The sequence below is a fragment of the Telopea speciosissima genome, chromosome 2 (assembly GCF_018873765.1).
Source record: "Telopea speciosissima isolate NSW1024214 ecotype Mountain lineage chromosome 2, Tspe_v1, whole genome shotgun sequence".
NCBI classification, from domain to species: domain Eukaryota; kingdom Viridiplantae; phylum Streptophyta; class Magnoliopsida; order Proteales; family Proteaceae; genus Telopea; species Telopea speciosissima.
This window is the reverse complement of record NC_057917.1, coordinates 59,155,543-59,180,663: the sequence shown is the minus strand read 5'-3', so window position 1 is coordinate 59,180,663 and position 25,121 is coordinate 59,155,543. Positions and strand designations below refer to the sequence as shown.

At 39.3% G+C, this 25,121-nt stretch overlaps 2 protein-coding genes across 2 annotated transcripts; one reads left to right on the top strand and one right to left on the bottom strand.

The window, feature by feature from the left end:
• Window positions 1-622: 622 nt before the first annotated feature.
• LOC122649668 (BTB/POZ domain-containing protein At2g24240-like) lies at window positions 623-2,759 on the top strand. Its single transcript, XM_043842901.1, has one exon. It carries the CDS (start codon window positions 1,206-1,208, stop codon window positions 2,532-2,534), a length of 1,329 nt encoding a protein of 442 aa, XP_043698836.1. The 5' UTR covers window positions 623-1,205; the 3' UTR covers window positions 2,535-2,759.
• A 726-nt stretch (window positions 2,760-3,485) lies between these two features.
• On the bottom strand, window positions 3,486-24,324 carry LOC122651842 (omega-6 fatty acid desaturase, chloroplastic). Its single transcript, XM_043845396.1, has 10 exons — window positions 24,172-24,324; window positions 24,033-24,087; window positions 20,897-21,135; window positions 20,367-20,510; window positions 20,104-20,255; window positions 5,353-5,475; window positions 5,014-5,191; window positions 4,424-4,542; window positions 3,945-4,059; window positions 3,486-3,799 (listed from the first exon to the last, which is right to left on the bottom strand). Exons 1-10 carry the CDS (start codon window positions 24,208-24,210, stop codon window positions 3,638-3,640), a joined length of 1,326 nt encoding a protein of 441 aa, XP_043701331.1. The 5' UTR covers window positions 24,211-24,324; the 3' UTR covers window positions 3,486-3,637.
• Window positions 24,325-25,121: the final 797 nt, after the last annotated feature.

Sequence of the window (25,121 nt, the reverse complement as noted above, 5' to 3'; positions counted from 1 at the left end):
TGATTAGGTATCGATATTGGTTACGGTCAATACTAATATGACCAATCCGATATGGATACCTAAAATCATAAGGGAGAGAGAGAGGGGCATGTCAGTAATATAATATGGGATCTCGACCAAATATATATATATATATATATATATATATATGGGATTGATAATGAGACAGATAAGCTGAAACAGAAATATCAAAATTTTTTAATTAATCCATAAAAACTTAGCTTAAAGCCTTAAATTATCTATAAAATATCGTACCAAAAAAAAATTATCTATAAAATAAGAGAAGAAAAAAAAAAAAAGGCATTAAATCTTTGTTTTTTTTGGTAGAAAAAAAGGCATTAAATCAGTACTTAGCATGATTTGAAGGCTAAATTAATAATTAATGGATGGGTCTCTCAAATTCCGTGTCATCGCTGATAAAGTCTCTCCAAGACTCAAAATGAGAAGGACAAACACGGTTTCTTTTGAGGTAAGAGACTTAGGAGTGCTTGGCTGACTTAATGGAGAACCCTTAACTGCTCAGCAAAGACATTTTTAAAAATAATAAAAGTTCTAAACTGTCCGGACCAGATGACGAATCGAAGACCAAGAAGGCAAGGACGAATCCGTAAAAATGAAAAAGAAACATTGAACGAGAAAAAAGCAGAGAGAGAGAGATGACGATTTTGAATTGAAACCCGCTCTACTCTCCAATCCCACCACACCAAATCCTTCAAAAATGAAAACCCACCTCTATAATCATATCCTCTTTAATACCCAGATCTCATTTCCTCTTTAATAAGCAGATCGCTATTCTTCAGTTTGGCTCTGATCATCCTGCGAATCCATCGATGTTCCCTGTTTCTTCTCGTATCTTGTTTCCTGCAAAATAATTCGGTTCTCTCAGATTGTTTGTTTCTCATTCAATTGTTATATTTTGGTTTCTCTTTCTTATCAAAGTCTTGTCCCTTCTGGGTTGTTTTTCAATCCTATTTTCCCATTGGCTGTTATTTCTTTTCCTAATTTGGGGTTATTTTCCCATTTCCAGCTTTGATTCAATTCAGGACTTTTTGTTCTTTTGAAGATCTTTTATCCGGCCATCCCATCAATTCCTCCCAACTATTACCGATATCTAATCTCCCCAATCCAAGTTTCTTTTAGTTCCCTGACAATCCTTGCTGCCTTCCCTGCAAAAACCCCCAACTGGGTTCTCTTATCCGTTGCCAATGACAGGAATTCAGAAAGACAGGGTGAGATTCAATGTCGGAGGTAAGATATTCGAGACAACCACAACGACTCTCGCCATCGCCGGCCGGAACTCCATGTTCGGAGCTATGTTTGATGACAACTGGAACCTGCGGCCCAACGAAACGGAGGAATATTTCATCGATCGTAATCCGTCATGCTTCGCCGTTCTCCTTGATCTCTTGCGAACAGGAGAGCTGAACATCCCTCCCAACATGCCAGAGAGGCTACTGTACCGGGAGGCGCTCTACTATGGCCTAATTGATCATGTCCGAGCAGCCAGATGGGGTCAATTCGATGGAAACATGCTGAGGCTCGCCGGCTCTGTCGCGGGTCGAGCCCCCGGCGATGGCACTGCAATACGGGCAGGCCCTGATGGTGGTTGCTGTGTTGCCCATGGCAGTATGGTGCATGTCTATAACTGGATGCTTGAAGAATATCCACCTATCAATCTTGACTATCAGAGAGTCAATGATGCTGGGTGGATTGATTCAGATAATATAGTGATTAGTGCTTGTGAAAGGTTAGGCAGGGGAGATGGTGGGATGGGTCTTTTCAGCTCATCCTCTGGTGATCTCAGATACAAGTTTCAAGTGAGTCATGAGAACCAGGTAAAGAGCTACACTGCTGGTGCTTTAAGCTTTAGTTCGGATTACAAGATTTTTGCAAGTTGTAAAGGTAGAAGCAATGAGTATGGAATTGGAGTTTGGGACCAGGTCACTGGTAAACAGATTGATTTTTTTTATGAATCTCTGGGTTGGTCACTTGGAGATGCTGACAAGCTTCAATGGCTTCAAGGGAGCAACTGTTTGTTGGTAGCAACTTTGTTTCCTAGGAAGGACAACTGTTACATTAGCCTGTTAGATTTCAGAGAGAAAAAGATGGTCTGGTCATGGTCTGACATGGGGGCTCTGATAACTGTGGATGAGAAGAGGGTTCGAGATGCCATAGCAATGGAGGACACTAGTTCCATATGTGTTGTAAATGAGTATGAGGACTTGGGTTTCATGGATTTGAGGAGCACAAATGGAAGCGTAAGATGGAGCTCAAGGAGCAGGCTGACGAAAGGGAAGATGACCGACGAACCCTGCTATCCAAAACTGGCATTGCACGAGGGCCAACTCTTTTCATCCATGAATGATAGCATCTCTGTTTTTTGTGGGCATGATTGGGTATTGACATCCAGACTCCGAAGGAGCGAAGGAGGTTCTATCTGTGATTTTTCCATTGGAGGGGATAGACTCTTTGCTCTTCATAGCGAAGAGAATGTGTTTGACATTTGGGAGACTCCACCTCCGCCAATAATGTGATGATGATCTGATTTTGGTTCTGCAAATTGGTCCTCTGTAGTTTCTTTTGCATTGTAGAGGAGGGTGTGTAGATCAGGTAAAGGTAATAATAGGTTTGACAACTCACCAAGTAATTTACTAGTTTAGAGCTTGAGTTTGTATATGGTGAGTTCATATTGATACTAAAATGAATGAATCTGATTGGTTAATTTACAGAATTTATAAGTATTGAGATTACTTGAACAAGTTTGTACTCTTATAACTATTTTTTGAGGTTATCCTTACTGATCAGGGAAGTGGGATGTTTCTCTTTTAGACAGACCCCATTCCCTCTCTTTTATTTCTTTTCTCCTTGCTTTTCCAAAGCTGGATATGTCACCACGGTATTTTTCTGATGCTGTAACAACTATGCTAGGTGAGATTCTGCAACTTTGTTGCAAAAAAGATGGTTGCACAGATATGCTTTTTTCATGTGAGCATCCAAGCTGAGCCACAAAGTGCGGAGTTAGTTTGAAACAAAAGTTGATGAGGTTTACTTTAGTTCAGAGAATATCAGTTACTGAAGATTAGATTTCATCATTAGGGCACAGATTGTGATTCCTAAAGTCCTTGTATAAAAACTACCAGAGGGAGTCAGCTAATTGGGTTACTTTCATTATCTTATATAAAGTTAGGCACAACCACCAAGATGAGGTGAAGGTTGATGAGAAAAGAAATAAAAAAAAAAAAAATAAAACAAACGACGGTCACTAAAGAAAAATTAGGCTTGAAGAATAACAGAAACAACGGAAGAAACTCTAAAGTATGTGAAAATTATCCATCCATTGAAATTTTCAATAGTAAACATTTTCAAAGATAAATCAATTTTTTTCCTCCAAGACACACAGAGAGAGTCAGTTCAATACTTCAGCGGTAGTAAGCCCATAGAAGAATGCATTCATGATAGGGCCATGGCGTGAAAAAGAAGCTTCCTCAATGCTTTTACTCTTACCAAATACTCTATTTCCATAATTAAAGTATCATTGCATTAAGGAACAAAAACAGTAACTTGACCTTGGGGAGAAAAAAGAAAGAAAAATACAAAGAACCAAAAAGGTAGTGGATCCCATGAAGTTTGTCATAAATCATGCATAGTCAGGCATCACTCTTCTAAGGAAAGTGATTGGTTGAGATTCTTCGGGGGCAATTTCGTCAAATGGAACATAATTCTTTTGCTCATTGTATACATGGCAGATTGTCATTATCGTCTTCATTAAGCGCCAATTCCACGTTGCTTCATTTAGGTACTATTGGTACAAAGTAGAACACCAGACGTTAAGAAAAAAATACCAATACAGCAAGACTGTCAGCATCTTTATGTGCATGGTGTTTCCAAAGATAAATAAATCAAGGTTTAAAGATCAAACAAGCATTAGGAAAACATATATTTACCTTGCCCCAATTCTCTTGGAGAGATTTATGAGCAGACCTCAGATTGTAGCTCGGTATCCTTGGAGAGATATGGTGGGGGATGTGCACATTGATATCATGGCATAGGATCTCTATCCTGTTCAGGGAAAAGAATGACCATTCATTAGTTCTCCCCCACATCTATTTACTAGTTGTAAGAAACTGAATTTATTTAACAAACCACAGAATCTTAGAACTCCAACAAAAAAAAGGGGAAAACCATAAAAACTCAATCTCCAATAAAACATTGCCCGAACGATGCCCCATTATTTTGTGATTGCCAAATTTAGTATGCTTTATCGTTTTTTATTTATTTATTTACTGCTATAAATAATGCATACGTTGTTTACCTTGACTACTCCAATGAATTCTCACCTCTATTCAAAATTCAGTGACAATAAATAAGAATAATAACAAAGAGATTGCAACAGGAAGTAAATGAAAAAGGATAGATCCATTACCAACTAGGATAGTTGCAATGAACAGTCCCATTAAGCTGGGACTGAGCAGCATTCCACTCTTCTGCAGATTTGAAAGGTATGTGAGGAGCTGTATGATGAACCATTGTGAAGGTACTCATCTACAAATAAAGAAGTAAACTGTCACTATACATGACATTGAGACGCTGAAATTAATCTTCTTAGTTTTGTGCACTGAAGGATAAGGTCCTTCTCCCATCTGGAAATGAAACTGTTTAAGAAGGGGCTTCACCTAGATCAAATACTCCATGGACCAGTCAAAACCAATTCAATCAGGTGATTACATCCATCCATTCAACAGGCCTCAATATGGTCCCTTCATGCCTCTAGGGCCAGGCTCTAGCAGTCAGGAAGAATGAGTGGAGCAGACAGTTAAAATATCTGACTGGACTGCCTATAGAACAAAGGAGAGGAACACTGAGTGGTGGATTTCAACCCCCCCTGCCCTACCTACTACAAGTAACAGTAGCTTGAATGTTACACTCCTCTATTCATCAGACAGCTAACTTAAATACTATAAACATCAAAACCATTTGAAGAATTCTCAAACTGAAGAGGTCAAGAAGTAATACCCAAAAATGATAACCTAACCATGGCATCAACCAGAACTTGATCCATCCCATGACTCCTGTCTTATAGATGATCACTGGCCACCCAATTGCGATGAAGGCAAATACACAAGCCAAGCTTATCTTCACCCTTTTAACTTCATTTGGTCTGAACTTTTTCAAATCGAAGTGCCACATCAACCTATTAGGATGCTTAGTAACATTGAGAAACATGAATATCAAACAGAAATATTGAAATTATTAAAAAGTTCTCAAATTCCAGCACCTATATTGATATTAAAGTGGAAGAAAAAAACATATTTTCAAACTAATTAATTTGATGGTAGAATCAATGATATATACCAGTGAGCTATAGACATCCAAGGCCTGATTGGACCATATCCAAATATGATAGCTTTGCGTAAAAACGGGGATAAATCGATCTCTTCTTTATATATGGGCTGCCAGGCTGTATCTTCAAACAACCTGGATGAAAAACAGAAGGGAAACGTCAAAGGTGTTTTGACTAACACCATATAAATATGGAAACATCTTGATCAGATGGGAACATTGAAAGATGAAAACAACTGGTTAACATTTTATACAGCATAAACCCAAATATTCTGTTCTTTCATTATTAAAGAAGAGGAATCCACATTGAGTTGCAGATTTGATTCAAAAGTTGGAACTCCCAATATTAGACTTCCCAATCTTCTGTAAATTTTCTTACTCCCAACTAACACTTTTCCCTTCTCCATGTGGAGAATCTGTTAACCCTGACCTCTTATTCTGTTTTCCAGCTTGGTGGAAACTTAATAGTGGTGGCCAACATCAGTTCTCTGGTTAGGATAGTAAATGAGAAAAAAAAGTGGACATTTGAACACAAGGTTTGGTCACATGAGACTTTGAATGGAGAATAATTTTCAAGCTTAGATAGAAGGAATTGCTTCTCTTTTTTTCTTTTTCTTTTTTTGGTAACACGAAGAAATTGCATCGCAATTTGCCAAGGCTGGGTCTTAATTTCTTTAGAATTTTTGGATTCAACAATTTTGTTGCCAATTTCACAATCGTCTTTTATATATTTGTGCCCTTATGATCAGTTATTATTTCAATCGCAAAAATTGGGATTGCAAAAGGTAATATCTGTAGCTGAAATCCTATCATGGAGCAAAGCTTGGTATCTCCTCGAGCAGCATTCGGTGAGCCCTATCAAACCTATACAATTCCAAAGATTTGGTTGAGCACAACATGGAGACAACATCCGAAACTTCACCCACCCAGAGCCTTGATATGCTTCCTCCCTCAGTTTTCCTGCTCAACTTTTTCTTATACAAGAATAGAGCTAAGGGCAAGTAAAAAAGGAAAAAAATTGTGACAATACGTGCAGTGTGCTAGGTGCACCTGATTTTCAGCCACATGGAAGGAATGTTGCGGCTATTTTGAAATATTGGACAGATAAGTAGCCACCTGGATTATGCCATAAGTCAGATTTGGTGGTCCACTTAAACTCTTCCCCTTGTATCTTCAACAGTTAAACTGCTTGGCCATTATCTTGATTTTCAAACCATTTTCTGACTTCTTTTTTTTGGCCACGTGGAAGACACTGTTTGGGTTGAACTAATACAGGTGGATTGATGGCAGTGTAGTCTAACATGCACCAAATTTGATCCCCAGGCAATCAGAAACATGGCAATTAGGGGCTGCCATTATGCCAGGCCCAGGGGCATTCTAGTACCAGCTTCCCGTAGAAAAATAAACATGAAATTTGAAATTAAAAAAGTTGAATCTCTTTTAAGATACAGGTAGAGATAGCATTGGAAATAGATAAATTAGTACATGTATAATCTAAAAATGCAACTCTTTCTTTAACGTAATAATAGCAAATAGAAACAGGATCTAAGGAAAGTTAGTATAGAAAAATTCAAGAACGGCAATTAGGGGTATTAAAGAGTATATCAGATTTTGGATACGTGATTTAGGAGCACTTCTTTGGACCAACACAAACCCATTTGGTAGCCCAAACCGAGACGAACTAGGTGTGAATTTAGTTTTGATCCAGTAGGATACTTAGGGGCCATTTAGTTGGGGTTATCTTGTAATATTTTATTTTATTTTGCATTGGGAAAGTGTATACATAAGAGAGATTGGTTTTCTTATTTTAGTGTTAGTTTCTTAGTTAAGTTCTATATCTATTTTAGAATCTAATTAGGAATATTATGTAACGATGGAGTTTAGAGTGAATAATGAATTGAATAGTTGAGTACTTGAGTTTTGTGGTGGTGCTAAGGCGTGGGCCTGCTGACCATGGATTCTCCCTTTCTCTCTCATCTCTCTTCTTTCTCTAACTTTCCCTGCTTGATTCATTTCTGGTTCTTCTCAGGTTTGATTACTCCCCTTTCCCCTCTGTTTTGTAAGGTTCCAGGTTTCGGTTTCGAGCCCGAAATGTTTCGACCGAAACCAAAATTTCTGTCGAAACTTGCACATTTTTTTGTTGTTGCAAATTTCGATGGTTGGTTTCAAGGACCAAATAACCAACTTAGGTCATGAAACTTCTAGGACACCCTGTTTTAGGCCCTCTAAACATAGTGAAATCTTTAGACTTTAAAAAATTACACCCAAAATGGTAGCTTGACTTCGGACCCTAGGTTGGTAGTGTACAATGTATACATTCTCTAATATGGTATTATTCCACATGATGTTTAGTATTAGAACACAATTCAACTAAAACAACTTAAATATGCATTAGGAATGAATAGACATCAAATTATAAACTATATCATAAATCTTGGATCATACATGTTTGTATAAAGAGTCAAATACAGCAGAGTCAACAAGTCACCCCTATGCCCATCCTAGAGTCCTAGACTCCTAGCACCAAAACGAGTTTGGGTCAGATCAAAACCACTAGAATGTCATTACTGTTGCTGTAGACACTTGAATTTTTTTTTCACCTAGGAAAGTGTGTCGGCAGAGATGGAAGTAATCTTACGAAATCTCATAAAAAATCTCAATCATCAGCATTATCAGAAAAACTGGGATTTTGTTGCTAAAAATACCAATTTTCCCTTTGTACCACTTTTGAGCCCAAACCTTTTCAGAATTGACCGAAACTCCTAGAATAATATGTTTTATCAGATTTAGCATAAATCTAAAGTTTGGTTCGAAGGTGATGCTGCTTCTGAGAAAATCCCGATTTTCTGGGTGAATGACCAAAATGCCCCTGGTATTAATTAAGAGCCCAAATCTTTTCAGATTGGTCCCAAATTTTATATTCCAGTGTGTTTTATCATTTTAAACCATGTCCTGAAAAATAGTGCAAAATGGTTTGATTTAGCCACTTTTTTAACAAATCTAGCCCTAATCTGAACCTCAAACTTCGGGCCCAATATTGAACATGTTTTTGGCCAATCACCACCCAATTCTTACATCATGGTTTAGTTCGTCTCACTACATTTCCAACGACACCTGGATCACAAAAATCAGACTAACAAATCAAGAGAGACCATGATCAAAAATTCGCAAGCGAAATGACTTGTTGGGCCAACCAGGAGGTACCACGTGGCACTGCCGCTGAGATACCTCAGCCCCTACCACTGTGGTGCCGCAGAGGCAGAGCCTCCATGCCTATAACTAGAGAGGCAACACCCTCATTTTAAAGAGGGGGGCTCATGCTGCGAGACTGAGAGCAGGGGAGGAGAGAGAAGAGAGAGAAAGTGAAAAAGAGGACTCCCTTTCAATCAATGAAAGTGGAGTTTTCCCTCTCCTAAAGTAGCCTACCCCTGCGTAAGCCTGGGTGAAATTCCCCAAAATACTCCCCACAGTCAAAAAGAGAGAATGCTAAGAGCCCCGAAGAACTGGGAAGAAACTTAGTGAGGTTCTTCCGTTCTTGTCCGCCCAAAGACATCGAGTATCTGAGATTCCTGGGGACCCCAGAACAGTGTTGGTAGGTGCCAGTACAGCCTAAAACTGCCAAATCGGCCCCGCACATATGAGTTGGTCTGCCTTCCTGGACAAACATCAAGCTAGAGGGTAGGTACTCTTTTGCATGTTTTTCCATTTCTTTTCATCGCATTCTATGGCACCTACCAGCATAGTACTAAAACTCGTTTCGTCTCGGTCGAGATTTCGAGAATTTTGAGTATCTCGGTTGAGTCAAAACGAAATGCAACATCGAATTGAAAAATGCAATATTTCGGTGAAATTTTGGTCATCTCGTTTCGGAAATTTCGGAAATCTCGGTCATTTTTGGCATTTTACACCTACAGAAAAATACCATATTTCGACCGAAACACCGAAACGAAACGAGATTTAGTACTATGCCTACCAGACCTGTAGGTTAATGACTACTTTTTTTTGTACAGTAACGGGTGCGTCGTGTTTTTTCCATTTCTTTTCATCGCATTCTCTGGCACTTGCCAGACTTGTAGGTTGATGACAACTTTTTAGTACAATGATGGGTGCGTTACAGTTCGTCACATTTTCTCATAGTTCGAGAACTCGCCGAGTTTCTCGATTTTTGGAAAAGTTTAGACGAGACTGCCTACGAGTCTCAAAAGTGCAATATCTCAGCGAGATCTTGGTGAGATCTCGGCGAGATCTCGGATCTCGGTTGGATCTCGGTTTCGACCCATTATTTTAACCCACCTACGACTTAAATATCTTACCTAATTGGACAAAACTCGACATATCTCGGCGAGATCTTGGATTGACCCAAAGTTGAGGCTTCGAGTTGAAAAAAAAAAAATGCACCAACTCGCGCGAGATCTCGACTCGTCTCAGTTTTTCCAAGAGTCGAGTTGGTACCGAGACCCGAGTTTTAGTACCTTGCATTTTCTTGCATTAGATAGAATTGTAGGACGATGACTACTTTTTGTACAATGATGGGTGCGTTGTGTTTTTATGGACTAACGATCTGATCTGATTGACTGAGGTGTTGGCATTGCACTATCTAATGATGTCATCGATCATTACTTTTCAATCATTTGGTTTCTTTTTATAGTATAGTCACTCCAGACGTATTATACATAAATGGGTCCCTTCTGAAAATATGCAGGTTGTGTGTTTATTTGATATCGCATTTTGCTCTGATGTAATGTTACGCTGCAGCTTGCAGGATTTTCCCCATTTTACTCAAGTATGCCGTTACGCTGTCGAATTTCCCCCATTTTACCCTGATATGCCGTTATGCTGCCGTATTTTTTCCAAAATATCATTAGTTAATTATAACCCCTAAAATGGAATCTTTTTTATATCTGACAAGTTGCATTCACCTTCCAGCTATGTAATGTGCCAATGCCTATAGGAACACATATGGTCAAGGAAGACCGGCTTCGGCCATGTAAATTGGATGCGTAAACCCTTCCCAATCCGTAACTTGACACTTACCCTAGCCTCTAAGCAGACCAATAGCCTTTCTATTTGGAGTTATTTCGGGGGAAGACATTTATGGGTCCTAGACCCTTATCTAGGTGGTGACTCCCAAAGAAGAACCAACTCCCTCCCCCGCTCTCCTCTGAGAGAGTGGAACGCGGAGTTGTCCTAGACCCTTATCTAGGTGGTGACTCCCAAGGAAGAACCAACTCCCTTCCCCCTCTCCACCGAGAGAGGGATGGTCAGGTCCCCACAGATCTTTGCACATACAGTGGTGACTCCACTGGGGACCGTCAGACTTCTGATTTGACCATTTGTTCCTTGTACAGTTTTGTAAATGTTTGTATATATTTGGATTGTGAACAGTCTTGCATGTTTCATTGTAAATGTTTTTATGAAATTTTTTGTTAATTTCTCTTTTCATTCATGTCATATACTCCTCTTACATAGTACATGCACTGCAAAGTTTCCTATATCTCATAGCGTAGTTGCGTAACCCCTTACGTAGATTTGGGTAGCCCTCAGTGAAAGCACACAGCACACCCCTTGATCATGTACTAGATGGTATTATAAAGGGATATACCACGTACCTTTGATTCACTTCAGGTCAAGGGTGACAAGTATATTGGTGTTCCTTATCAGGGGAAACAGTGCCCCAAAGCTACCCTCTTGCATGCATCTTGTATGGACATAACCAAGAAAACCTAGGTATGCCACAACTAATGTAATAATTATCTGAGACTTAGGTTAAAACTCTATTTAGCCAGTTCTAATCATCTCGGTTTTTGTCCACCGACAAACGAACCGGGTTTATCTTTAACATTGAGAAATGAGTGTTTATAACTACATCAATGTTGGTCCCTATGGCCCACCGAAAGATTGGTACCATAGAAGTGATACCTACGCAACCAGCCCATTGTGGCATACGACTCAACCTGGTAAAGGTTCCACACTTTTATCTCGATATTAGGGATAGATCAATTTCATCCACCACATGGTTCTTGAAGATTGTCTCGATGTAGAACCGGTTATAGTGTTTGTTCTTACCTAAGCCACCACTCCTATATGGTTTGATGAGTCTGTTTATGTATATTGTCTAATTTTATGTTCAATCAGAAGACTGTGCCCTTCATCTTTTCAGATCCCATTTCCTTTTCTTCCCAATTTAGTCGAGCGTTGCGTCTTCCCACACTGTTAAGACATCATTCCTCCCCGAAGGGACTACCCACCACCTACGTAGGCCAGAACTTCCACCAGACTTGTCAGATCTTCTCCAAATCTCCCCACCAATCTACCACTGGAGGATCCAAGCAGTTTACACACAATGAGTACAAGTAGTGAGACTCCGCCCAGTTTCGACTCTATAAAAGACAAGATGGCCAAAATGGAGCAAATGATGGCTAACATGACAGATATGATACAAGTTCAAATGGACTTGCGTTGGCCTGCAGAAATCCCAAATAATTTGAGCCACCTCCATACCCCCCAAAGCAGCTCATCTAATTGTGATGATGGGTGATGACGATGATGTAGTAATTAATTCTGCTCCCACTCCAATGGCACCTAAAAGTCAAAGAGAAGCTGAACCGACTTGAGCACATGATCAGGATCATCAAAGGGTCAAGGACTAAATCATTGATACAGAAGTAATGTGTTTCTTCCCCTAGGTTAGTCTTCTGTGAAGTTTGATAGGAGGGGAGATTCTTGTGCCCATCTGAGGTCTTTTATCGGAAAAATGAGGATTGGTAGATTCACAGAGGAGCAAATGGGATAGGCGTTCTAGTTGGTTGATGGCCTTGGATTCGTCTTTAGCTCAGGCAAGGGAAGATATTATGAAGGCTTTCAAATTCCAATACTCTTACAACATTGGAGTGGACTTGACTCGGAAAGAGCTCGAAACCACAACCCAGATGCCCAAGGAAGGGTTCACAAGTTACCTCCAAAATTTTATGACGATGCTGCATGATGTGGGGATCAGCCAAGTGAAAGGTATCAAGTGAGCATGATCATTAGTGAACTCCAGCCCCAATACAAACATTATTTATTTGCTCAAGCCCTTATCAACTTTGACAATCTCATCATCGCCGCGCAACAGGCCGAGGATTGCATCCTCCGGGGAACGCTCCTAAAGTTCGACCAGTTTCTATCTACAAGTAGTAACAACACCTATGGGGCTAGTAGCAGCAAAAGGTCATACCATCCGAAGAATATTGAAGTAAATGCGATGATCACTACTCCTGCAATTTCCTTGTCTTTAACAGCAATGGGACCTCATGTGATAGAACATGGTCCACCGCTTCCCCCTGCTTGTCCAAGAAGACAATTTACAGACTTGGGGTTGCCTTAAGGGACTGTATACAATTCTGTGCAGGACAGGTCTGATTAGCAAAGTAGGTCACAAGCTAGTCCTTAATCCGAATCCAGTATGGTACAACCTAAAGTTGTTCTGTCATTATCACAATCAGAAGGGTCATGCTACAAACAACTTTTTGAATTTGAAGCCCATAGTGCAAGATCTATTAGATGCAAAAAGGTTCAAGGTCCGACCCAAGCAGCCTAATGTGACCACCAATCCCCTCTTGACACATCCGATATGATGCTGGTGTTGTAATGATGGCTAGGGAAGAGATTTTTTGCCAAACGCGTTAAAACTACATTCATTAACTTGATGAGCATCAGCTTTACTGGGTTACTTAAAATGGATCTAGTACCCAGCTCCGGTTTGAAGGGCATTTTTGAAATTGTACATACTATACAGTAAAGTCTGGGTTGATGGACAGGCCCGATGATCGTGGCCAAGGAATTGCCTCGAGCAGTGGAAACGAAAATTGAATTTCCTCAAGGATGGCATGAGCAGCCTTGGGTGGGCCGCATCCTTAAGTGAAGTTTGGTCTTAAAGGATTACAGATTTGGCATTTTTCCTACATTGGCACCCTGCCTTTTGAAGGGTCCTGTAGTTGGAGTTTTACCCAGTTAAAGTTGTTTAGACCTGTCTTACTCCTGTGCAAAGGCAGAGAATGATCACACTGAAGACATTACCAGGTGCGGATCTGAGTCCCCCCAAGTCTTAGGTTCTTTTGTTGAGTTTCTTTCGGTAAATTCTCCTTTTGCCGAGTCTCCTTTGTAAATATCACCCGATGTGCTTATTCCATTAGTTATCAATGAAACTATTTTTTCCTATATATCCAATCTTTTTCATCTTTGCCTTCGTCCAATGATGGAAATGATCTGTGTGATGATCCATGGATGATTAACAATCCAAAAAACAAAAACAAAGCTCGTCCAATCCATCTTGAGTGTCAAAGTCTTGATAGTGAAAGATCTCAACCTTTCCACACATCCAATCCCCTTCTAACGAGCACGGAGCTTAGTAGATGGAGACTTCACCTCCTTGAGCCTATTAAAGGAGGCCATTTTTTGCAGCTAGTTATCCTAAATAAATCCTGAGATATTATAATCCGCTAGTTACCATCTTGGCCTACCTTTAACCCATTACCAAGGTACCTTTTATATATTAAGTCCTAATAGCTGCAGGGTCTGATCAGGAAATATTTTCATACCAAAGCCCAGTGTTACTGGGGACAGGAAAGGAGAAGGGGAATTCCTGAAGAGAAAAGGATTTGAATTCCAAAGGAAGAAACCCAATCCCAAGGAAAAATTCAATGACCCAAATTGAGGGGCAAAAGAAAAATGAGACTTTAAAGAAAATGATGATGGAAAAAAACATAAATGCAAAAATGATTGAAAGAAGGAAAATGAGTGAAAATCAAAGGGAATCAAGAATCAAATAGGAATTCAATAACCCATGCAGGGGCCAAAAAAAGAAAAGCCTCTCACACGTAGAAATATGAAAAAAAAAAATAACTAGGAGATTAAACCCTAGAAGCATTTTAAGCCTTTACCTTCCTTTTGGAATCCAGTCCTAAGCCCCATTACAACCTAATAGGCCCTCCTAGGCTTGATGATGATGAGACTTTTCATCGACAGCTTCAGGCTCACCCAAGCCCCGACTATGAGAGAACTTAATTATCAAGGCTTCGACACCATTACATACGTCTATTGCCTGAACTACGTTTGACCTGATTCCTCAAAAGGAGGATACATAGGTAGCTTGACATAGTGATGATCAAGATCAGTTCACCACCAGAGAAAAATACCTTAGGGGTCATTATCCACATCATCCCTGCCATCATGTTTCCTTCTATTCCCCAAGCTAGAATCTTTTCCGACCTTGATCTGTCAAATCCCGCAACTCCTTTTCACCTTAGTGTTTGTCCACTGTATATATCCATTAGTTGGCAAGGTGTCATCAGTAAACTCGCCATTTCCAAATAAATTTTTCCATTCACATAAAATCTGCTAATCTGGCCTCCAACTCCATCATTATCCTCTCCAACTATGGTAGATCCTCTATCTTATCCGGAACATCCCACCTTGTCTGATTATCTTCTGTCAGTACTCGGATCTGGCAGAGTGTTACTTTGAACCAATCACATTGCCAAAAGCTCCACCAGTTGTGTACAATCTGACAAGCTACTGCAAAGTCCAGAAGAGCCAAAAAAAAACCTTGTCCGATTATCTACTGTCAGAACTCGGATCTGGTAGTGTGTTACTTTGAAGCAATCACATTGCCAAAAGCTCCACCAGTTGTATACAATCTGACAAGCTACTGCAAAGTCCAGAAGAGCCAAGAAAAAAACTCTCCTCTAGATTGAAGGGCAATCCACTGATACGGGACCAATTCAGCTGACAGGCCATCATTATCATTAGGGTGTTTTTGCTAAAGTCGAATCAAAGACGAGACCACGTCTGTGAGCAAGACAGGGTTTGAGTTCAAGACCCACAAATACAGATACTAGAGGGCATGCATCAAAGAATATGTCATGTTCCGCATGTGCCAGCACAAGAAATTAGGGGGCATCAAGAAGGTTGGCACTCCATGGTATGGGAACTGTTCACACAAATGATGAAACACATCCATACACCCACCATCATAGAAAAACATCTCGGTTTCGCAAGAAACCAAGACGAGATGGCATGCAATTTTAAATATTCCCGTCTAGACCCAACTCGACCTATTTTGACCGAGATGTTGGTAATTTCGCAAGTTTGACACTTATGCCCATCGAAACTTGAGGAAACCTGGCTCAAAACCAGGACAAAACACTTATTTATGCCAGAAACCAGGTCAGACATTATTTATGCCTAATATCATTTAAGTAAATGTTCATTTACTAAAGATATTATTCATAAATAAGCAAATACTCCCCTATTTGAATCCAATAAAAATAGTAAAAAAATCAAATTCCAAAAAGATAAAAAGTCAACCCCCCAATTTAAGAACAAAAACAGGATTTTCGACGGTAGGTGCAATTTTCAACTTTTAAATGTTGGGGTTTTCTCAAATCTATAAATTCCATAAATCTTAATATGGTAAAACATTGCTAAAAACCAAAAGTAAGGTAAAATATTCATTTGTTTTGATATCTAAAAAAATATTTTCATTCAGAGCAATTTTGACAGCATTCACGCACACCAAATTGAGTTTGACCGAAATATAACTCCCTCAATATAAATCAGATTTAGGCATAAATAAGTACCTCCTATGACAACTATGATTCTTAGTACACTATGCATACACTAGTAAACTTGGGTCAATAACCACAAGTACCATTTTGAGTGCTTTTTTTTTTTTTTTTTGGTGAAAATAGTTCATGCATTGTGTTTAGAAAGTCAAAAACAGGTTGTATAGAAAAAAAAAAACAGAGCAACAAAAGCATTTTTGGGCCTCAAAACCACCAACTTGTTGGTTGGGAAAAAATCCCTGGTTTCGACCAGTTTCGACCATATCTCAGTTTTAGAGTGGTCGAAACTGAGTTCTTGAACTCTGCCCACCATACAAAAATCTGTCATCGAATCCATACAATTCCCACATCATAAATCAGCAATCACCAGTGCCATTATCACCATTACCATTTACCAGCACCCCCATCTTCATTTAAACCTCACAGTCTCCTGCATGAACCTATTGTTAGACATGATTATACACTAATTCTTACCCTTAAATTGCATATGTGCATATTTTTGTGTTTTGGAAAAACATCTAGAACCTTAATTTACATGCCAATTGCATGTGTATACATCTCACCTTTCATGTATTTAGAGTTTGGAAATTCCCAAAATTTTCATACTAATGCAAGTGCAGGTGCTATTCTTGATCGTTACAGCTCGACCATTGTGGCGCTTATCACAACTGGATTGGCCAAACGAAGTGCCATTCCCAGGACTTATGAATCGAGACTGGATTGGCTAGCTAGAGTACCATTCCCACAATTATGAACTAAGACTGGATTGTCCAGATGGTGTGCCATTCACAGGAGTTATGAATCAAGACTGGATGGCCAGATGGAGTGTCGTTCCCAAGAATTATGCATCAAAACTGCATTGTCCCCCTCGCTCGCTCCCTCCCTCCCTCTCGCAGTTATGAAATTACATTGTTAGACCTTTCCTTATATTTCCACATCATTGTATGGAGAGAAAAAAGTCCAGTTACAATTCTGTTTGTAACCAATCCTTTTAAATTATATTAAATCACCAAATTTTGAACTAAAGAACAAGATCCTGGGGGAAAAAAGGTTTATAACCCTTATAAATGTAAGAGTTGCAACGCCATAGATATGTCCTAAATTACCTAAAAGCAAATCATAGTTCGAGAACTCGCGAGATCTCGGCTCGCCGAGTTTCTCGGTTTTTGAAAAAGCCGAGACGAGACTGCCTACGAGTCTCAAAAGTGCAATATCTCGGCGAGATCTCGGATCTCGGTTGGATCTCGGTTTCGACCCATTATTTTAACCCACCTACCACTTAAATACCTTACCTGATTGGACAAAACTCGACATATCTCAGCGAGATCTCAGATCTCGGGTCCAGATCTTGGGTTGACCCAAAGTTGAGGGTTCGAGTTGAAAAAAAAAAAATGCACCAACTCGGCGAGATCTTGACTCGTCTCGGTTTTTCCAAGCGTCGAGTTGGTACCGAGACCCGAGTTTTAGTACCTTGAAGCAAATCACTGGGGTTTTCGAACCCCGGCTTGCATCAATAAGGGCAGATTTGCTTTTAGGTAAATTAGGACACATCTATGGCGATTCAACTCTTACATTCATAAGGGTTATAAACCTTTTTTCCCCCAAGATCTTGTTCTTTAGTTCAAAATTTGGTGACTATTTGCTTTTAGGTAATTTAGAACATATCTATGGCGGTGCAACTCTTACATTCATAAGGGTTATAAACCCTTTTTTTCCCCAGGATCTTGTTTTGTAGTTCAAAATTTGGTGATTTAATATAATTTTAACGGTTTGGTTACAAACAGAATTGTAACTGGACTTTTTTCCCTCTATACAATGATGTGGAAATATAATGAAAGGTCTAAAATTGGAATTTTAAAACCAAGCGCAAGCCGCGCGAGAGAGAGGAAGGGAAGGAAACTTGAAGTAGAAACACTGGAATGAGGTTGCCAATGTTGTCACCAACCGCGAGGACTACAAGAAGCCTTTGAAGGCAGACATTTAGTGCTAGAATTGAATCGAAGCATTGAAGAAGTACAAGATCGCTTCTGGATTACCCACCAAGAGGGTATTCTTTTATCGTATTGATGAGTTCATTGGCCAAACGTCCAGGAAGAACAAAGACACTGATGACTCGATGAGGCCCGCAAGAGCAATTGGCATGGGCATCCATCGGGGACTATACAGAAGATCCCTGCCATTAGGTGCGCGTGCATCAAATTATCAAGGCAATTTCAGTTGAAGCAGTGGGACTCCGATAAATTGACCAATTCCTCTAACAGATTTCTGCCACGGACGACTACTATGAATGGCAAGAGGTGGCGGTTCGGGAAGGATTCTGGTGGTTCGAACCAAGAGAATAGGAGGGGAGTCACCAATGAAGCAGAGGGCAGGGGCTCCCAGGAGAGATGTAGGGAGGGAGGAGAGGGCATGGCGGTGCTTGCAAGGTGGGTGCAGAGACGGAAGAAGGGGCGATGGGATCTCATAGCAGAGCGCCTACACCAGGCTGACGGGGCATGATGAAGGCTCATGAGGCCTACAGGGCGGGCGGGCATGACATGGCCCAACGGGAGGACGGATGCGGAGAAAGGGGCAGGTCGGGCACTCACTGCAGGGTGGTCATACGATGGGTGCTCAGTTGCAGAGGTGATGCTTGCCAGAAAAGACTTGTCGCAACAAGTTCTTCGTCCGTCCTCCATCATTTGTCCACTAGGAGAGAGAGACAGAAAGAAGGCAACTCACCTCCTCACTCCGATGACCACAACAATCTTCAGGTAACCCTGATCTAGCTGCTACAATTCGAGGACAGTGCCATTGCTCAAAGGGGGCGGCAGTGGCCTGAGAGGGAGGTAATCAAGGATAGCCGAAGATTGGGGAGGGGTTGCGAGGGGTCCAATTCTGAAACAAAGAGAGGGGAGGAGGAGGGGGAGGGGAGGCAAAGGGCAAGAAAATTACAAAAATTACCTCAGTTAAAGAGATTGTAAGTGAAGTGGACAAGAGCAAAGAAAAGAGGTTATAAGAGTTTGTTGTAACCGGTTTGGTTACGAACAGATTTTCCCATTTTTAAACTGAATTTGTTTCAACTTATTTTAATTTTCATGTAACGCAATATGTTCTACCAAAAAAAATGTAGTGCTAATATGGGTCAGAAGTTTTACATTGTGAATTATGTTTATCTACCCCAATAAATTTCTTATAACTTTTTAATCTTTAGATGGCATCAATCTTAAAGTACATTTGACAAACTTCCTAGGTTTATGTTTAGGAAAAATAAAAAATTCACATAGATTCAACTTACAAAGGCTACCCGATAAAAGATGTTGGTGGGGGCCTAAAACCAAATGCATCAAAACCAGTTAATCAAGCTAAGAAAAGAAACATTGACAAACGAAACTCTTCATGGCCAATTAGTGACCCAAACAGGAAGGAGAATATGGTGCTCATAACAAAAAAGGCATACACAGTGCACGAGGCTCCCACCACTGCAGGGTCTGGGGAGGGTCATAATGTATGCTGCTTTCCCCTTGCTTTCTTAGAGAGGCTGTTTCCAGACTCGAACCCCGCGACCCACTTGGTCACAATGGAGCAACCTTAGCGTTGCACCAAGGCCCGTCCTTATGGTGCTCATAACAGAGTAGAGAAAATCAGTGATAAGTGTTAACACCTTCTCTTGGTACTAGATAGAAATTTAACATCACACACAATTGAAGAACGATGCGTATAGTGAGGTCACTACATTGCAAACTTCCTTAAAATAAAAATCTAAATCAACAAATTTATACATTTGTCATTAGTGTAATTTTATTCTTAAAAAGAATTCCTTATTCCTTCCTATGATTTTTTTTCTTTTTTACATTTGAAAACATTTTACAGAAAAATATTGGTGGATTTTTCAGTTTAAAATTACTGAAATTCCAGAAACTAGTACCTCAGAGGAAGACTAAAGTGGCCTCCAAAATAAATTTAAAATTAATGATAGGGGATCTACTAAGAGCCACCCAGTGCCAACACGGTAATGCCCAGGATGCAGGCAATGCAGATGGCATGGATGGGCACACAACCAGCCTGAGTTAAACAGCTCTCCTTTCCAGATCATAATAAACCAGTGAGCTAATATAAGGATTTAAAAGATCTTGGACCAACAAAAAACAAAAGGAAAGAAATGGAATTAGACACATACATGTTTGTTTTCGCATGATGCCTATCATGCTTAAACCGCCATGGTTCATATGGATATATGAGGGGCAAAAAGGCCAGAGTTCCAACAATGTCCTCCAATAATTTGTTCTTCGAAAATGATTTGTGAGCACAGTCATGGCCTATCACAAAAAACTTAAAAGAGGAAAGACATGAGGCAAGTTCGAAGCACAGTTCTACAGCCTATTTATGGTAAGGGCAATACAAGTTTTAGAATGTTAAGAGAAGATGAAAAGTACAACTAACCCCTGTTATTGCAGTTCCAGTCCATGCCCAAGCCAAAGGAAGTAAATACCATGGAGCATTTGCTATCATGAAAATTCCCAATGTGTATGAAGCAACAGATATTAAAACCGACTTCCAAGCTTTCACATCATCAATCTCAAATACCTAACTTAATGTGAAACATCATGACAAAACACTTCAGTTAATGGGATATTTCAATCACTACACATTTAGTTGAACACCTACCCTCCAACCTTCTGGAGGAACAGATAGCCCTTCAATAAATGGCCAAAAAATGACCTTTTTGGATGATTCTAAACACACAATGAAGATGAGAGGAATAGGACATAAAGTCCAGGAAAAGAGTCCATTCTATTGAGAATTGGCATCATTTGATCTGGAAAATTTTAAATTATGGAGTTCCTAGATAAGAGCCATCAAATGCTGGGAGCCAGCTCTTCTGTGAGTATGCCAGGTATAATCAAGTCCAGAAGAATATTGGATGAGTACCCATGCTGACATCAGAATTTATACAAATATGAAAAGGATACCTTTTTAGGAAGTGTATCAATGATATCCTTCATTGTAATATTTTCTGGAATTGGTTCTCCAATTTGAGTAAAGCCATAGCTTTCACATAGCTGCTTTCTTTGCTCTGTGCTGTCCACAGCAGATGGTGAAACTGGGATAGCTACAGCTTTTATGATTTTAGTTCTTTTCTTGGGATATAAACATTGAAGATGTTTAAATTCCCCTTGGGGCAGGAAACTGCAATTCAGATAAGATATGCCTGTCCACATAACATATCAAGGTCTTTATAAATATGGGTGGGACCAATATGACAGGATCAATGGTCCAAAACAGAAAGACATAATAAGCATTCTTTTCATGAAAGCTGCTAAACAGATAAATTTCAAAAGCATGCTAAACACATAAACTTCAAAAGCTTGCATCCCAAAGTTTGTAAATGATATTGCTGTCACATTAAATATAAATAAAAAAAAGAGCATATCAAATCCAATAAATCTTGTCCAAACTAAATGTATTCTTATCTTCTCTCACTACTTCAAGTTGAGTGATTTTCGGCCACCTACATATTCTTTTGATATACCTTCTACTTGCATCATATGACTCCTCACTGGTGCAACGGTTAACATATTGTTTTTCAGCAAATAACATGAGCATGGGAAAAAAATCTCAACATTCCAATTACCATTTTAAAATAAAGCAGCTGAAAGTTTCCTTAAAGACAGATAATGAAAACATCAGCATAAATAAAAATGCAATTCCAACTTACTAAAGGGAAGCTAATCAGGAAAAATCAAAAGAAAAGAATTTGATATGATACAAGTAGCTAAGATATGAATTGGACAAGAAAATTTCTGGCTCATTTTTATGCTATTATTTTTTTTTTCTACAGAAGGAGACTCTTCTAATTCAAGAAAGCAAGTAGATAAGTATTCGCATACATAAACTGTGCTCTAAATGAAATTTCCTTCTCAAAAAGAACTTCCATGAAGATGAATAGGTATCCCAATTTACAGCAAACACTGCCAACTCTTCTACATAAAAATGATCTATAAGAAGGTTACCTTCGGTTAACGAGAAATAAATTCAGCCAGACTTATCCCCTCCATAAACTAATCCCATGTCCATCAAGAAACAAAAATAACTATGAGATGAGCTGACTTTTCGGGTTACAAACCGCACAAATCATCTCAATAGAGGGTGGAAACTATTAAGCATTCAACAAATGGAATTCCATGTTACAAAAAGATTTACATTTTCGTTGTGATACTGGATGCCCCTCAGGCTAATCCTTGTCTATGCATTAAAGAAACTTCACCCAAAAAGAGGGCATGAGGGAAAGAAATTCATTATGATACCCTATGCTCCTCTATTCTTGACCATATCTTGTTCTAGGTTATTAACTAGACTTTTTAAATTGCAGCTGGTGTTCTGTCCCTTCGACTGATTGCATCAAACTGCACAAACCATGAACAACATAACATATAAATTGGCTGTGCAAAATGTATCTCTAGTCTTATGGTACCCAAAAAATTCTTAAAAAAAAAAAACCTTGACACCTGTTTCTATTTATTTTACAGAATTTAAGGGGGAAAAAATATAGTTGTGAACCATATAAATCATGGAAAAACAATATCCCCCTTTATGTTTTGACCAGGCTTACTGGAAATCTATAAAACATAGACATCTTGGAAAGAATCCAGAATAAGGTGTCCAACATCAAAAACATCATGAAAAATCTTGGCATACCCAAGTAACCCAACAGAAGAAGAAGAAGAATAGGAAGAAATGTGAATATCTAGATAGGGTTAGGTTAAAATCTACAAGATTACCCATGTTCAGTGTATGCAACCCATGCTGGTTATCAGAAGTCTAAAGTGATTTTGAGAAAATAGCATATAGCTGACCAGGGTGCTCAGTATCTTCCCCAGAACTGCCAAATAAAAAAGATTGAAGCAAGTCTATCTACGAACTCAACATGGGCCCAAGCTTGGGCTAAGTAAGTCATGCTAAGACCTAACATGCACCGGCCTTGTATGGGCATGCTCGGCGAGAATATGATTAATCGGGGTAAATTGCAAGGTGACTCGATTTAATCCCATGAAAATAAGAATTGGCATCCTCAAAAGAGAAATAATAACAGATATGCTTAACTCATCCTGTTTGAACATTTGGATGTCTTGCAATCTTGTAGAGAATTTGTACTTATCCAAATCAGACATAACCACCTGCGGTCGCAACTATTAGATTAATTTGATCCGAATAGGAACAAAATCCCAAAAGTCAGGATCTCTATAGGGCGTTCAAGAACACAATCAAATAAATAATAGAAAACAGGGATAGAACCACCAACCTTATTTCGCATCCATGGTGACGATGATCGCAGCGGAAAATAAAGACCAAAGATCTAGGTGCTTCCCCTCTATTCCCAAAGTAAATGTCTTGATGAGAATATCGTATGCACAGGGATAATGAACACTGAATATCTCCCTCTCTTTCTAGAATGCACTCCTCAATAGAAATTGAAAACTAATAGCTGTGTTGGGTAGAGGGGGGACCTAGCTCTTTATATAGTAATTCCTATAGGGTCTGACTCATCACAGTCCCAATAGGAATCTATCTGCCCATACTAAAGCCAGTCCACATAGGATTCCTAATATAACCCAATGACCCCCTTAATTAGACCAATACCATTATTAGCCTGAGTTTTAGGTTATTTAATAAAAGTCCATATTAGGGAATAACAATTCTATTTAGAATAGAATTCTAACAGCCACCCTAATGGCAGTGAATGATATCATACAGAAATCTTTAGAGCCCCTTAGCAGTCACCCCAAATTCAGTCTTTCTAATTCCAATCAACCAAACACAATTTTATAACTTTCATCTTTATTGGTGACTAAAGGCATAAATTTCTTTATTCCATGCTGAATGGATAGCACCGAAAAACACCAAACCAGAAACCCAATTCGAGAAAGAACAAAAAGGAACCAAGACTCAGAAATCATGTAGAGAGAAATGAGGAAGAAAAACTGTCACAATTCTCATATAAATCATAGATTGTGATTGCCAATACAGTAGAAGTGAAAGCATTCATCTGAAATTGAAGATATAAGCTGAAATCACAGGCAAAATGAAAAAAGAACAATGAAAAAATACCGGGCGAACTAAGTGAGACGAGTTTGCTGCTCCGAACTGGCTTTTGATGGCAGGCCTGAAAGCAAACAACGTTATATACTTACAAGAATCATAAATAAAACTAAGCTTCTCATGAATTTAACCAGAGATAGGAAAGTACCATGAAGAGGAAACTGGAATCTGCAAATCTGCACGCCATGAGCAGAAGTGCAGAGATTTCCAATTCAAAGGCCCCCTTTCAAGTTTAACGTTCGAACTCGAAGGCTTGGCCCGAGGGATAGGAAGACAAGAAAAGAGGATCTCTTATGGAGTGACCGCTACTTACAGTGGCTTTTCATATCGAACCCACAACTCTATCTACTCGACGCGGATATGAAATGGATAGTAAGAGCCTTTGGGGACTCTTTTCAACCATAAACATGTGAAATGTGCGATCTTCGAAAAGGAAAGAACAAATTTATGGTCCACATATCACGAGAAATGTGAATTAAATGTAATCAGCGATCGTGGTGGCCGGTGCGGCTCACAAGTACAAAATCAGATGCAGCTGCGTCCTTCGTGTTCGCGCTTAACACAATGTAGTGCTGTAGATATGGTGGTCCCATTTTAAGAGATTTTTCCGTACGAATTGTATACCATCTGATCTGGATCACTGTTTTGCGACCACAAAAGTGGAATATATTCAACGGTTCTGATATGAAAATTATGACCTCATTTCCAGTTTACCAATTAGAATAAGGGTAAATAGATTTACAAAAACTTGTAAATGTAAAATCCTTTTCTACCAAAAAAAAATGTATATAAATAAATCCTATTTACCAATTATCCATGGTGTGCACTTCCGTTTGGATTTGTAAAACTCAGTTGTGATGCTAGTTTGATACTAAAAAGGGTGGGCTAGGCTATGTCTTTCCGATCAAATGGTCAACCTCTGCAGGCAATTTCTAATCCGGTTGCATTTCAAGATCCGATGCGAGTTATTCTGCTTTGCTTTAAGCAATCTTTGAAGGCTATGGGAAGTTAACAGTTGAATCTGAAAATAAAGATGTTATTTCCTGTCTTCAAAATGGCATCTTCTCCTCTAATTATCATATCCATTTTAGAGGATAT

Excerpts from the sequence above, each read along its gene's own strand:
- LOC122649668 (XM_043842901.1), top strand. The coding sequence starts at position 1,206 with ATGACAGGAATTCAGAAAGACAGGGTGAGATTCAATGTCGGAGGTAAG.
- LOC122651842 (XM_043845396.1), bottom strand. The coding sequence starts at position 24,210 with ATGGCGTGCAGATTTGCAGATTCCAGTTTCCTCTTCATG. Across the intron at positions 5,476-20,103 it reads CATCATGCGAAAACAAACAT|GTTGTTTGAAGATACAGCCT; the intron begins GTATGTGTCTAA and ends TTTTTCATCCAG. Across the intron at positions 4,543-5,013 it reads GGTTAGGTTATCATTTTTGG|ATGAGTACCTTCACAATGGT; the intron begins GTATTACTTCTT and ends CTTTATTTGTAG.